General features: G+C 38.2%; 1 protein-coding gene across 2 annotated transcripts in view; it reads left to right on the top strand.

Annotated features, from left to right (window-relative positions):
- Window positions 1-14,173, top strand: part of RELN (reelin) — a 287,656-nt gene that overhangs the window by 129,763 nt on the left and 143,720 nt on the right. For both annotated transcript variants that reach the window (XM_030480802.1, XM_030480801.1), the window contains exons 7-8: window positions 2,638-2,734; window positions 7,989-8,040. In XM_030480802.1, the coding sequence (XP_030336662.1) occupies window positions 2,638-2,734; window positions 7,989-8,040 (149 nt within the window). The remainder of the gene's footprint in view (window positions 1-2,637; window positions 2,735-7,988; window positions 8,041-14,173) is intronic.

Genomic DNA, 14,173 nt, shown 5'->3' with positions numbered 1-14,173 from the left:
ATTCTTCTAGTTCCTGCCCCTCTGTTCTTGAGTTATCAGAGTTTAGGGACTAAGTGAAATTTAGGTAGCGGCAAAAGACATCCTCCGTGAACCCTGTTTCTGTACTTTCACTTAAAGTACAATTTTGTTCACTCACACACTCTCTTCTTGGCTTGTATTGAGAAATAAAATTATAGGCCAACTGTGGCTTCTATAGGTAAATATTTACTCGTTGAAGTCAATAGGAACTACATTACTTTATTAGAGGATTTAATTTTGTTGCTTAAATTCAAAGTCCTAAATGCTATTAGTGTGAATTGCTGAATGACTTTACTGACATGCATACACAGGAAAAAAATCAAGGATTTTTTTACACCTGACTTCATTTCAGGAAGCGGAGCTAAAACCAACCTTCAATAAAACCCCAGAATAAGGGAGAGATTTGGAAAGCGGGAATAAGGCATTCATCTTTGACTTCTGTAATGGACCTGGGTGTAAGAAAGCCCAAGGATTCACCCAGGACCAACTGAAGAGACCCAAAATAAAAACTGCAATCAATTATTCACCACATCTATGCATCTGAAATCCTAACATCTATCACTCAGCAGAGGTCAGCACGCACAGGCCTGCAGGGTATTGTGCAGGGTATTGTACAATGCCCAGAGTTAACCTGTGCTGCCAAAAGTTACCCACACTCGGCTGCCCTCGGAGGCCAGGACAGTGGTGAGGAGCTTGTATGCTGTGGGAGCAGACCAGGAGGAAGCTTCATTTAGTCAAACATATATTTCAAAAATTAATTTAAACATTATTTCTAACCACTACTTAGGTTTGCAGTGGCCTATCCTCCCTTGTTCAGACCTTTTGGATGCAGGGCCCTTGCAGGGAAAAGGTGTCCCAGCCCCATGGGGTAGCCAGCAACACTACCATCCTCTTCCATGGTGGGCTGGTGATTTTCAGGTACTCAGGTATAGAAAAATCCTGCTCCAAGCAGTTTACAGAAAGACTTGCAGAGGTTTAACACAACACTTATTAATGAAAAGACAAACAAGAAACATAAATTAGGAAAAGAGGTGAAAAAAAAAAAAAACCCAAGAAAATTTGTGTAGAAATCAACTATATATTGACAGTATGTATCAATTATCTATCAACTACGATCATTGAAAACTCTGTCATATATGGTGACAGCAAGTCCCTATCTCCTCGGGATTTCTTCCTTTCCATCCGATTTCCTGTAAGATCTGCCATCCAGCAATTGGCCAGAGAGTGAAAAGACAGAAGAAAACCAAACCTTTGCACACTATTAAATTATATATGGACTGTGTATATGGGAATATATAATATAATAATATATTATTATGTAATATATTACTATATTATTATATTTTATATTATATATTATGTTATATGCTATATTTTATATATATTATATATAATAATATATATAATATATATTATTACACATAATATACACATTATATATGTGTATATTCCCATATACGCAATCTGGACATTTTACATCAGAAAGGGTGGCCAGGTCTGAGGCACTGTGTGTGAGAGAAACCAGAGAAAAAACTTCCTGAACACCCCTTACATAAGTCCATTGCAATTAAAGCTCTAATAATACCGGTTATCAAAGTACAGACAAAATCAGCAAGAAATAAGAAGGTTTGCAGTGAGTTCACTCTTACTTACAATGGTGTTGCTCCGGGAGCAAACGTTTGCCTGTAGGTTTGATGTTAAAGCTGAGCTTTGGGTGCCCAAAGGCAATGTTGTTCAGCCCCAGTGCAGGCAGTTCCTCAGGGGCTGGGAGCATCTCCATAGTTTTTTTAAAACCTGCTGCTCATACCAAGAGCAGATAACCCCTATCCTTGAAGCTGATACCCTTTCCCTCTGCTCCACAGCCAGGCTGCCCACAAAGGGCATTTTTTTCATATTAATTTTTCATGTTAAATCAAGAAATATCAGAAAATGTGCAGTTAATTGGCTTAGCAGCACTTATGAGACTCTCTGAGATTTTCTTCATACTTTTTCCCCTAAAAGGTAAACAGAAAGGCAATTCTCTGTTACTAAGAATACAGGGTATGACAAACACAAGTAGAAAGCAGCAGCAAGACCTGTGTTACAGCAGCTGGGCTATAGGGGCCTTTTGGTGCCCATTTTGGGTAGGGTGTGCAGTCTCAAGTCTGCTCTTCGGGTAAATAACTCTATGGGCAGGACGGAGGCTGATCCTAACCCCTTCTCCTGAGCTTCCTGTATGGTAACTCTGCAGTGGTGGGTTTAGATACGGTCTATCAAATATGCAGTAAGGATTTTGGAAGAAGAGTAATGTTAGGGTAAATTATGCACGTAAGACTTCAACTTGGTTTCCCAGGGTGTGATGTTTTCACAGTTGACAAGCAGGGATTCTCCCCCCTTTTTTGAAGGGATGACAGTGTGCAGAGAGCAAGTACTTATTCACAAGGGGCTTTCTCAAGAGTTGGTGCTAGTACTTCAAATGTACAGTTGCTCAGCCTTTACAGTCAACACCATTGTAACAAAACAGTCCAGTTGTCTGAGTGCCAAGATGTAACAGTCTTATTTTGCAGTTTACAAGCCCAATGTGGTCTCAAATGTACCGTTTCTGATTTCCATTTTGAACATGGTGTGTTCTTCCTGCAGGTCTGAATGCAGCAACTGCGAGGTTGGAGAGCAGTGCGGTGTGATAATGCACGGCAACGCTGTCACCTTCTGCGAGCCATATGGTCCCAGAGAACTGGTAAGTGAAGGCTGGCTCATCTGCAGGCTTTGAGACTGCAGGCTTTGAATCGAGGCTGCATCAGCTGTGGAGATGTAGGTGTGCTCTGAAAGTTTGATGTTCAGCAGAGAGGCTTTTAAACAAGGAAATAGGGCCATAGAAGAGCACCCCAGGAACATCCCAGTCTTTTAAGCTATAGATGCTAGCCAAAGGTTATTTCAGTAGTTTGCAAGGGAAAGTCTCTTGACTCAGTGTAACTCCAAGTTATTTGAAGTACCATTAAAAAATTGGAAAGGCAAGGCAATAGAAATGTGTTGTCAAACTGGCATCATTCTCTTTTTATTTCCTACAATGAAATAGAGACAAGGTTCATTTTTCTTCTCTTGTTTTATTAGCTGTGTCCCGTTTTTTGTTGTCACCATTGACAAATGCTAGTTTGGTTGTAAAACATCACTTGTGAACAATGTATCCTCTAGACTTAATGCAGCCTGGAGCAAGGACCAGCCAGTCTCAGGAAAGTGTATCTAACAAATTGAGTCATCATGAAGGGAATAGAATTCATTTCTTTGGGGGTAGTTTGGTTATAAAATTGCTGTAAGAAACAACATGGTGCAGTTTGCATTATCTTGGAATCATGTGGGTGTCGAAAATTCATTGAAAGATGTAGAACCAATGCGCACATGCATGGGCAGCTAAAGGCAACGATGTACATAAAATGGGAGTTTTGGAAAGAACTGGAAAATTAAAAGGCCAGCTCAAAGCCTGTGTAATTTAAAATTAATTTTTATGTTTTCAACAGTCTTCTGAATGGAGGGAGAGGCTGATTAGAGCTATTTGAAGAGCGTACATGGAAGAGGGCCATAAAACAGAAGTGGTTTTGGCCAGGCATCTTCATTTCAGACACCGACAATTCTTTTCACAGGGTTAATTTTACATCTTTAATTGAGACCAGGATTTCACAAATGCGCTGTAGATATTGCTGGTGTGGCGACTGAAAGTCATAAACATATAAAACTAATTTGGAGGTTTTACCAATACAAGAGAATTTCCTTCACAGTCAGCTCTGCCAAGGAATCCTGACAGGGATGCTAAATTGCCTCTCTGCTACTTTGAATCCTATTTGAATGTACTTTGTATTTGAGTGTAGTATGAATCACTAACTGCCTTGAGAAGAGATGTATTGTTTTATGTCCTCTGCAAAAATTAAGTAACACCTCTAGGATATTTTTCTCTATTTTTAAACTCATTTTTAGTTGTAGTATTGAGCATAGGTAACACTCCTTGAAAAACAATCTACTTATGACATTTAGCAAACCCAGGTTTCCAGCTCTGAGGGTTTTGAAATGTCATTAATTAGCTGCTGATATCTTATTTAGACTATCCATAACAATCACGAATTGACTTCAAAATCCAGTGTTGGATTGTATTTGTCGTATTACCATGTGGTGAAATAGCACCACCATGGCATCAGGAACTTGGAAAAAAATATTATTATGTCAAAATGGTGTGATTAAATAATCAGCTGAAAAAAATCATCATGCCTATAAACAGTTAGCAGCCTAATAATGAAAGTGTTTATAAATATTATGGTAGTGCTGCAGAAAAATCCTTCTGAAAGAACGTGCTAATGGCTCAACATTTTGGATGAGGACAGGACAGTGTTCATGGCAGAGGTCTGACTTAGTTTTATTTTTGAGTATGGACATTGGTTTAAATCCCTATTTTCTTAGGACCGACTGATTTCTGGTATGTAGTCATATTTCAGCAATTTCACAACATATCTCTTCCTGTCACAAATTTTAAAACCCGTTTCATGTATCCAATCATTATGCATTTTAGGTCTATCACCTTTACTAGTTGAATCCTATTCTGTCTCTGTTTGAAATGGCTCTTGAAAGTGCTGTTCCCATTCATGGCTCTTAATGCTACATTATTGCTTTAAAATACTTAGGAAGAGTTGAATTTGCAAAATGTATTATATCAGCAGCTGTGACAGCCGTCGGTTTGCTTCCTTGACCTCCCTCTCTTCTCCTGACTTCCAGCAGCTGCCTGTTACTTCAGGCAGAGGCTTTTTAATGCCAACCGTGTATATCTGTTGGAGAGAATTTACCACAGGCAAAATCCTGGAAAGATATATAGCTTCAGAGATGTTGCAAGCAAAGGAAAATAGCCAGTAAAGGCTCCCTGCCAGCCTCTCTGCAGTATCTGAACTTAGTATTCCTTTGCAGAACTTTGCAAAAAGTTTTTAGTAAGTCTAATGCTTTTTTCTAAAGCATTACTGAAGTGATTCACAAAATAGTCACTTTTAAGTCTACATGAATCCCTCTTCTGTGATAACTGATACATTTAATTTCTTGGTGATATGAGCCACTGAACACTGACAAGGGGTTTCGTTTTCAAATTAGAAATTGCACAACATAATTAATTGAATGTAAACTAATATAATAGGTACTCATAACTCAAGTCAGAAAGCACTTTATTATTTGGCATAAGCATGATACCTAATACTAAATCAGTCCTGACAGAATGGACTTAAATGGCAGGGCGAGGACATTTTTAAAGGAGTTATGTAAATGCAGCTTCCCTATTTTTGCTTAAAGACTAAAATTACGTATGAGGAATATTCCAAAGAGAAAAAAACTTTATTTTAAATATGTATTATATAGAGGTAGTGCCAATTTTTCAGGTAGTTTTAGAAGTTGCTGTTTGAGATGATTGTGAAGCCTTGGGAATCTGTCTCACTGAATCTGTCTAGTTCACAGAGCATTAATAGCTGTGATAAATTTCCGTGCATCCTCCTAATGCACAAGTGGTCTTGTTACCAGCTAATCTTCCTGCTGTTTAATACTTATAAGAAGTTCCTCTCCGTATGTAATATGTATGTAGAAAACAAAACACACCAAAACCTCATGCCAGCCCATGCAGGTCTCCATCCATTATTTTCAAAGGCATAATTTCATGAATACCTGAACTAGGTGCACACCAGCAATGGAAGAAGTTCAGTTCCTTTTGCTCTCTGCATCACCACCTGTGTCCTCCTGCTAGGGGGAGAGATGGTATTTGTATGAGTATTGGTGGGCTGCATGGCAAACCACACTAGAAAATGAATCTGCGCTAAAACTGACTCACAAGGAAAAAGACTGTTAGTTTAACAGAAATAAACTATTTGAGCTGATTTAACATGTAGCTATCCAAAAGTTGATATTAGTACATGGAAGGGAATGGAGGGAACTATCACCTAGACTTTATTAGTCATATACATTTGAACATACATTCTGAGTACACATTTGCAAACATATGGAAAATTCTTCTCAAAGACTCCAAAGACAGAAAAGCCAATACAGGTGACTGAGAGATAACATTTGTTCTATCTCAATGGAGTCCTAAATAACAGTTAGAAATCATCTGCATTTCGGACTAGATTTTGTTCATTGTCATGCAGCAGTGCACAGGGTAATAAAGGACTTCAGACGTGAAAGAGGTCTACCAGCAGTTTTCATGTTTATCTGCATAGTATATGATTAAAGAGCACAGGAATACCTGATAATGGAAGAACCTCTGCTTTCACCATGTGACTCAGGGAAATTATGCAGAAATTGTACTGTTCATTATTACGAAATGCTGATAAAATTGCCTTTGTAATACTGCCATAGTTAATGGGTGCTTGAACGAATGTAACATCTTCCAAGTCACTGGAGTGTAATCTTTACTTGGTTGCTGGCTTTTTTCAAAAATGACAGTTTAGTGTCCATGAGCTCAAAAGTTTATCTGTATTTAGCAGATTACCGCTTTTTTTCATTCTTATCTACTGTTCAGTTTCCTTTACATCACTCATACATGCAAAGCAGGAGGATCATTCCAGTCCTCTGGGTGCTCCTCTTGGAGCTGCCTCCATGCAGATTCCCAGCTGAGCTCTGATAGCCAAAGCCTTCTAGCCTCAGGACCTTACTTCTGGATCTGAATTTGCTCAGAAGTTTGACTTCTCTGTGGCATATCCGTGATATGATGTGGTGCATGGATGCAGATCACAAGGAGCATATCCGATGGAAGAGTCTGTCACAGCTGTCATGGGATGAATTACTGGTGCATAGGGTCTGACATGGATGACAACTCCAAGGTCTTGAAATCTATGATACAGACATCACTGACAACAATATCAAATGAAATTATTTAAGCTGTTTGCTGTCCCTCTTTTTTCAATTAGATGACTTTTTTTATGATAATGTAACCTTTACTGACTGGCCAGGCCATATCTTTTTTCCTTTTCTCTTTTGATCTAATGTTGCCATTGTCTTTCAAATTGTATGTTTTTCCTTTTTCAATGTAACCTCTAAAATCTCTTATAATGATGTTCTGGTTTTGGCTGGGATAGAGTTTTCTTCCTAGTAGCTGGGACAGTGTTGTGGTTTGGGTTTAGTATGAGAATAACTAGATCAGGAAGTGTGTTTTAGGCAGTACTTCTGCCTTGCTTTGTTATGTAGCAGTATCATAAAGTCCAACTTTCATAATTAATTGAAACTAAATAGGTGTCTTCACATCACTCTCGTGCTTTTTATCTTGTAATATTTTTAGGAAAACGGTCCTAGTTTGAACTACAGAAATATGGGGGCATTGAAAGAAAGAAGAAAGAAATGCCTTAAGGGAGAGTGGTGTGCTGAACACAGAGTGAGCCGCTCGGTGTTTTCTGCCTTTTTCTGGGTCTTGGTTGGATGTCAACAATGTGTAGATACTACTACAAAATTTCATTGTGTATTTTATGTGGTATCACTAAGGTTTTGTTCGTTTGACTGTTGACAACTTAGATTCTGTTATTCCCTTTTGATATTTAATTTTATTATTTTAGGTTTACTGTATTTTATTTTTATTATTTATTTATGATCATTTTTGGTTCTTGTTGTGTGTTAGGAGAAGTGAAAACCTTCTGAGTATACAGATTTATACTAAACTGACCATAAATCCCAGGGTTCATTTTTTCAATCTTCTAAAGACTGGTCAAGCACCAGTGCTTCACATAAATGTGCTTGCATTGTAGACATTAATACGATGAAAGAAAGAAAAAAAATCCAGCTTTGACGTGATGAGATATCAATAATCAAAATGACATAATAGAAATGTCAATGATCGCTCAACCTTAAACGGGTGGCAATTAAAAGTTTTATGCACTGAAGGTGTAGGTATCCAGAGAGTTTCCAAGCTTTCAAAGAAAAACAAGTGATGAATGTATTGTTTTGCTGATCTAACACAACCTCTCTGCTGTTTGCTTTTCTTCCTGTAGACCACCACTGGCCTTAACACAACTACTGCATCCGTCCTGCAATTTTCCCTTGGTAAGTTTAGCTTACTCTTTCACCTGAGAAAGTGTAGAAAGTCATTTCTGCAAAGAAAAATGGCCCTCAACTTCAGGTTTACCTTTCTGGTCAATGTTCCACTCCACATGAGGGATTAAAAAAATCCTTTAAATGCAGCACATTTATTAATCTTCTAATCTAGAGCTCCTAATCTAAATTTTGCAAAGGAGAAACTCCAGTGGATACTTTGATGGTGGCAGGCATAGTCATGTTCAGTTTGAGGGTTTTTTCACTTATTTTATAACCAATCTGATGGATAACATTATAATCTTTTGCTCTTTCTCTGAAGCGTGAGCACTCTTTCTACAAAATGAACTTTTTTAACATTTAAAACCCTTGATACACTCCATGTTATGGCTGGGGAGTGCTGTTTCTAACACGTGTGCAAACAGAATAGGTAGGATAGACCAAAACTAAATGTTATTTAGGTCATATTATCAATGGCATGGTTGTGTGCTGTATTGTTTAGAATACCTGCTGTAAGTTATTGCACATTTTCACTGTGTAGTTGTGGCAGAATTATGGCAGGAGTTGTGTCTTGGGCTGAAGGCAAATAAATTGGGAACACAATTTGTTAACTCATATCTCAGTGTTCAAGCTATGAAGGAAAAATGTTCTTATCATATAAATGGTTCAATAAAAAAGCAAGCAGGAAATGTAGCCTGCTTCCTCTGTGGACCCACAATGATATGTGTTTCAAAATCATATTCCTATTTTTATAAAAGTAATTCTCCAAAAGTACCTCTGCAGACATGTGATTGAACTCTGGAAATCTCAGCTGGAAATAAGAGCTATCAGGTAGCTTGGCAAGCAGCTTGGGTTTTTTAATGTATTGGAAGTCAAAATCCTAGAAGGCTCAAAATACACCATTAAATTTTTTTTTTACCTGGAGTTGTTCATTTGACTATTTGAGGTCATCATTACCTGTCACCCTGCAACTGACTGCAACATTAGTAGTTTTAAGTATTAGTATCTATCATTACATTTGAATTATTGTTTTTAAAAAGCCAGAAAAATGTACCAATTCCGAAACTGAATTATTGCATAAATATTGGGCACCCCCAATGAAAACCATCCTGAAACTCACCTGCAGTGTCATTCAGCCAGTGAAAGAGGAGCAGCTCACTTGAACTGCTAGGATGTGTCACTAGCTTGCAGAAGCCCTCTCACCCTTGGCTGTGCATGGGGATATGTGACTTTTACAATGCTGCAAGTTTACAATGTTGGAGGAATTTTGCTTTTCACAAAAATTCACAAAAATCTTCTAAGGATTATATTACACTGAACCAGAGTGGTTAACAGCAGTGTAAGCTGAATGGGTTGATAGGTAAATGTCTGCTGTCAGAGCTCAGTGGCTGGTATCTGCTGCAGGTGAACTGCAGAAGCATGCAGGCTCCCGGAAGTTTCAAAATTAGACTTAAGATTTCACTAATAGTCTTAGTTCCTTTTAACTGGAAAAAGTAAAATAAAAAAAGGACAAGAACAGGCTGAGTAAGAAATACCCTAAAGCACAGGATTGTCAGGAATATATGGTAATACCTTAACCTGTAGCACTGGGAACCAGTAAAATCATACTGGGAACCAGTATGATGTAGCAGGAAAGGGCTGGAAGCATGTCTGAGTAAATCAAATTTCATCCTGAAGTTCAAAATGTATCACATTTCCCTGTGTGCCTGTGTTGAGCTTGAAATACAGGGCAGATTGGTTTTGTAACTGATAAAAACCAGCATGAGCTGGGGGACTGCTGCTGAGCTCAGCAGTACTTGGCTTTAGAATCCTGTTTTCAGCTTATTCCCAAATGTCTGATTTAATCATAACCCTATTCAGGGATTCATCCAAGGGAATTGCCGTTTTTTTTTTTAAGAATGTTTAACACTTTCTATCAAATGCAGAATAGCTTAAGCTGTAATCTTTTGGGGGTATCTTTATGTTGAATTCATCACACAGCTTTGGCCACATGAAACAGCATACCCTTTGATTTCTCTCGCCACTAATTATCAGATGGAATTTTGTATTTGCAGGTGTATAAGCAGATGAGGACTGGGAAATTAAGTTAAAAACATAGTCCTGATTTCACCATAAATCCCAGATCCTTTTAAACTGTAGCCAGGAAGGGTAGTGCCCTAGTGAATTTTTAAGTAGTTGGTATTCTGCATAGTCTTGCCCTTTAAAGGGCAATGGAGTTGAAAAGGTGCACTTAAGATGAAGGCTTAATTAGGATGAAAAGGTAATTAGTAAGGCTTATTCAGCACACAGGACATTAATATGCAGTATCCTTTCCGAATGAGAGCAGCTTGTCTGCCATACAGCATTCACTTGTAGCTGGTGGCACTGCCTTTTGGTCCAGGGCCGGCGTGATGTTTACATTCATGCACTCTGCTCAAGTGTGCAGAGAATTTCACTTACTTCAGATGTCTTAATCATCCATGACTACATTTCTCCGAGACCAAACAGTGACATGCGAAAGACAAAGTCTAGCAGTTTTCTTAGTGTTCAGTGGGATTGTTGAGACATTTAAAGCAATGGCTTTGGGCTCTCTGAAGCCAGAACATCTGATTCAACATCCTGAGATTGCAGGATATTGCACAAAAGCTACCAGACTCAGCTGCCACACAATGTTAGTCTGATTCATTAGCTGAAATATTCTCTATTTCACACTCCAGATCTCAGGCTTTTCCCTTTAGCTACATCCCTGGACTTCTCCAGGGATCAATATGATCTGTCATTTGTGTAGGCCACTGTGATGGAAAGTGACTCATGGTACTCGAAGACTAATGACTGAGCTAAACACAGGAAGAAAGAGATCCACGAAATCCCATAAGGAGAAGAGGAAAGGTTTTAAAGCAGTGATGCCAAGGACTGAGGCGTGCAATTGGTTCTGCTCATGCCTTGTTCCTCGGATGTCCTCTTCAAGCATATGCTCCTGTGGCTATGGTGTATGTGGGCTGTGCATACGCTGCGTGGGCAGTTCAGCATTGGCACGCTCTTCCCATCCCTCCTTCCTCTGCAGTGCCTCTGAGTCAAACACCAAACTGCATCCAAAGGTGCTGTGATGAGTACCAACACTCAGCCTGGCCTCCAGGGCAGGTACTCCTCAAAGCGGTCTGTGCCGCAATGCAAAAATTGTTAACAGAAAATATTACATTCCCTTGAAAATCTTTGTTCCGTAGCTCTCTCCTTATGTCTTAGTACTGTTAGATCATTTCTACCTGTTAAACAATATTCAAAAATGGGAATAGCTTGATAAGGAAAGCTCACACTCTTCAGTTTTGTTATGAACACTCTTGAACACTCCTCTGAGAACAGGATGACTTTGACAGTGTCATGTACTGGATAAATACATGTTTGTAAGGTAGGATCCTACTTTAAAATTGCTTTCCCTTCAACTTTTATGCCATTATCACAAAGATCTGCTGTCATTACTGGAGCAAACTAGCAATTCTCCCCCCATTTTCTAAATAATCTACCCCCAGCTACTATTTTATATTAAATCAAAATTGATCTAGGGGGGAAGGGTTTTCTTTTATCTTCTGAGAGGGAATATGTCTTTGAACATTTCAAACATTTGGCATTTCAGCTCCATTTTTTAAAGATCAAGCCATTAGTCTTTCAATCAAAAAACTAGCCAAAGGTTAGATTTTTGTTTTATTTAGAGAAAAACCTTGGGCTTGGACTCTCCCTTCCAAAAAATCATGATAAAGAACTTTTGCAAAAGTTGGGTGCCCAGATCTAACAGATTTTACTTTGGGTCAATCCTTACTTTCAATCATCTCCAAAAATACCTTTCTATGGCAAATACATGACTTGCAACATTTTCATTTTTTTCTAGTTATAAATCATCTTTCCCTTATTGATTTTAGCTGAGTTATGGTCATTACATATGTATACCGTTGACTTTGGTTTAATGCAAAAGGGAATTTGAGATGAAATGCAAAGGTGCCAATCAGTGTGGTACTAAAGCAAAAAAATAATTTCCACGAATTCCTAAGAATGAAACCTCTCAGCAGCTCACTGTTACCCATTCTGTGCACTGCTGGCTGATATCCAGAAACAACACATTTTGACGGAGATGATGTGCTTTCTTATTCATTGGGATCTTGTGGTGGAATTACTACTTTTATATAAGCATCATTTATTATCCTACAAATGACTGCAGTGAACTTGAGAGAACTAATATAAGAAGGAAATTGTAAAAGTATGTAAAATCTTATTTAGAAATCAAGAAATGTGAGGTAAAGCTTGAAATCTGTCAGTACCTGTGCCCATACCACACCAAGAAAAGTTATCTGTAATCTTTTTTTCTGTTTTATGCTTAATGCAGTCTTGTGAAATGCCTTTCTGCTAGCTAAGTGTTGATCATGCCAGAATTCCTGGCATCCAGAAGAGGATGTACAGAAAGTCTGTGTCAGCTACACGTCTGCCCAGGACTTGCCACAGTTTTTATACTTCAGATTTAAAGTGGCAAAGCCATGGCATGCTTGAAAAAATTTGAGTATATGTTCACTGTGACAAATGAAACACCTTACAAGGAACTTGATATGATGCAGAATAACTCTTATTGCAATAAATAAACTAAAAAAACCTTGTTCCTAAAGTTCTGGTGGGCACCGAGAATATTACTGAGCTAGAAAAGAGGGTGCAACTCTCTGAGGGTATTATTTGCTGTTTACATGAAAGACTTGAAGATGCAGGATGCGTGAACTAAGGTGATCTTCAATGCCTGGACAACCAACAGACTTGATGCTGGAAATTCCTTAGGTATCTTTACTGCATGGATCATATGCTTAGCCCCTCCTATTGCCAGAGAAAAGACTTGACATGAAGCAAAACATGCATCTAGCACATTAATCTTCATTAAAAACACAGTTTTCAGTATGAGATTTTAGTAGTAGGCTTTAATCTGGGAGAGTGCTTTGTGATTTTGCCAGATGGACTCTGTCCCCTCAGGAAGATCCCGGTAGGTATTATCTAAAAGATGGGTCACTCATGATCTGCACATTGATCCGGAACCAGAAGCATTTGGACCTTACTCATAGAGTGAGAATGGCCCTTTTCTCCTGCTGCTTCTGGGGTAGCGTAGAAGAGTTCCATTGGAAGGGACCTACAATGATCACGTAGTCCAACTGCCTGACCAGTTCAGTGCTGACAAAAAGTTAATGCATTGGCTTCTTTCACATCATCCAGTCACTTTTCTGCTATCTGTTCCTATTGCCCCTTCTATTGTTCCAATTCATTTTGACTAAACATCCATCAGATGACTAAGTTTATTGCTGATTACAATATCTGACAAGGATAAAACCTGCAGGGTTCCATATGAATGAAACAAATTTATTATAATCACTAGCAATACCTACCTGCAGCTCATCAATCTTCTTTAATATCTTTCTAATGGAACCCTATAGCAAGGATAAATGTGTCCAGTGTTTTTAATATAGTTAAAATATTACTGAAGAAAGGTTATTATTGGTGTTCAACTATTCAGGATTTTTTGGTAAGGTCAAAACCCCACTAATTCAGGATGCAGAGAAATTACTCAGATGATCTTTCAGTGGTACCCCTTTTGTCCGTATTTTCTATCCTCCCTAAAAGGAAATAAAAAGCTAAACTTTCTAGTTTTACATGCAGAAGTATTTCACTGACAATCTTATCGTATAATCTCTAAAAGCAGTAACTAAACAAATAATTTCTCCAATTTTGTTCAACACACTTTCCATTCTTGCAACTTTGTTTTCTGGTTGAGCAATCACCCCTGTCTTCTCTTCAAATTTCTTGAGTTTTTTAAATCCATTGGATGATCAGCTGTACTTATCTGAAGAGTAATTGTATTACCCGTGCTGATTTTATATTTATACTGTCATTTTTTTTTAAGAGGTGAGGAGAATGTGCAATGCATTTAGCAATAAAGTGGCTTAGTTTATTTACAGTCTATATTTAATGCTGGCTGATTTCACAGTCCTTAGTAAGTGCAACGGAGAAAACTATTTAAAATATGCTATTGATTGCTTTTGATTAGGTCATATGTAAGGGTCACTGGTTAGGATGCAGATCTTTGACATAATGGATCCAAAATGTTTTTCATGTCATGTTCTACCTCACCCTAAGACATCAGGTT

Source organism: Strigops habroptila, chromosome 3, assembly GCF_004027225.2.
Source record: "Strigops habroptila isolate Jane chromosome 3, bStrHab1.2.pri, whole genome shotgun sequence".
NCBI classification, from domain to species: Eukaryota; Metazoa; Chordata; class Aves; order Psittaciformes; family Psittacidae; genus Strigops; species Strigops habroptila.
Note: the sequence above shows the minus strand (reverse complement) of the source record. Positions and strands in the feature narration are given on the sequence as shown.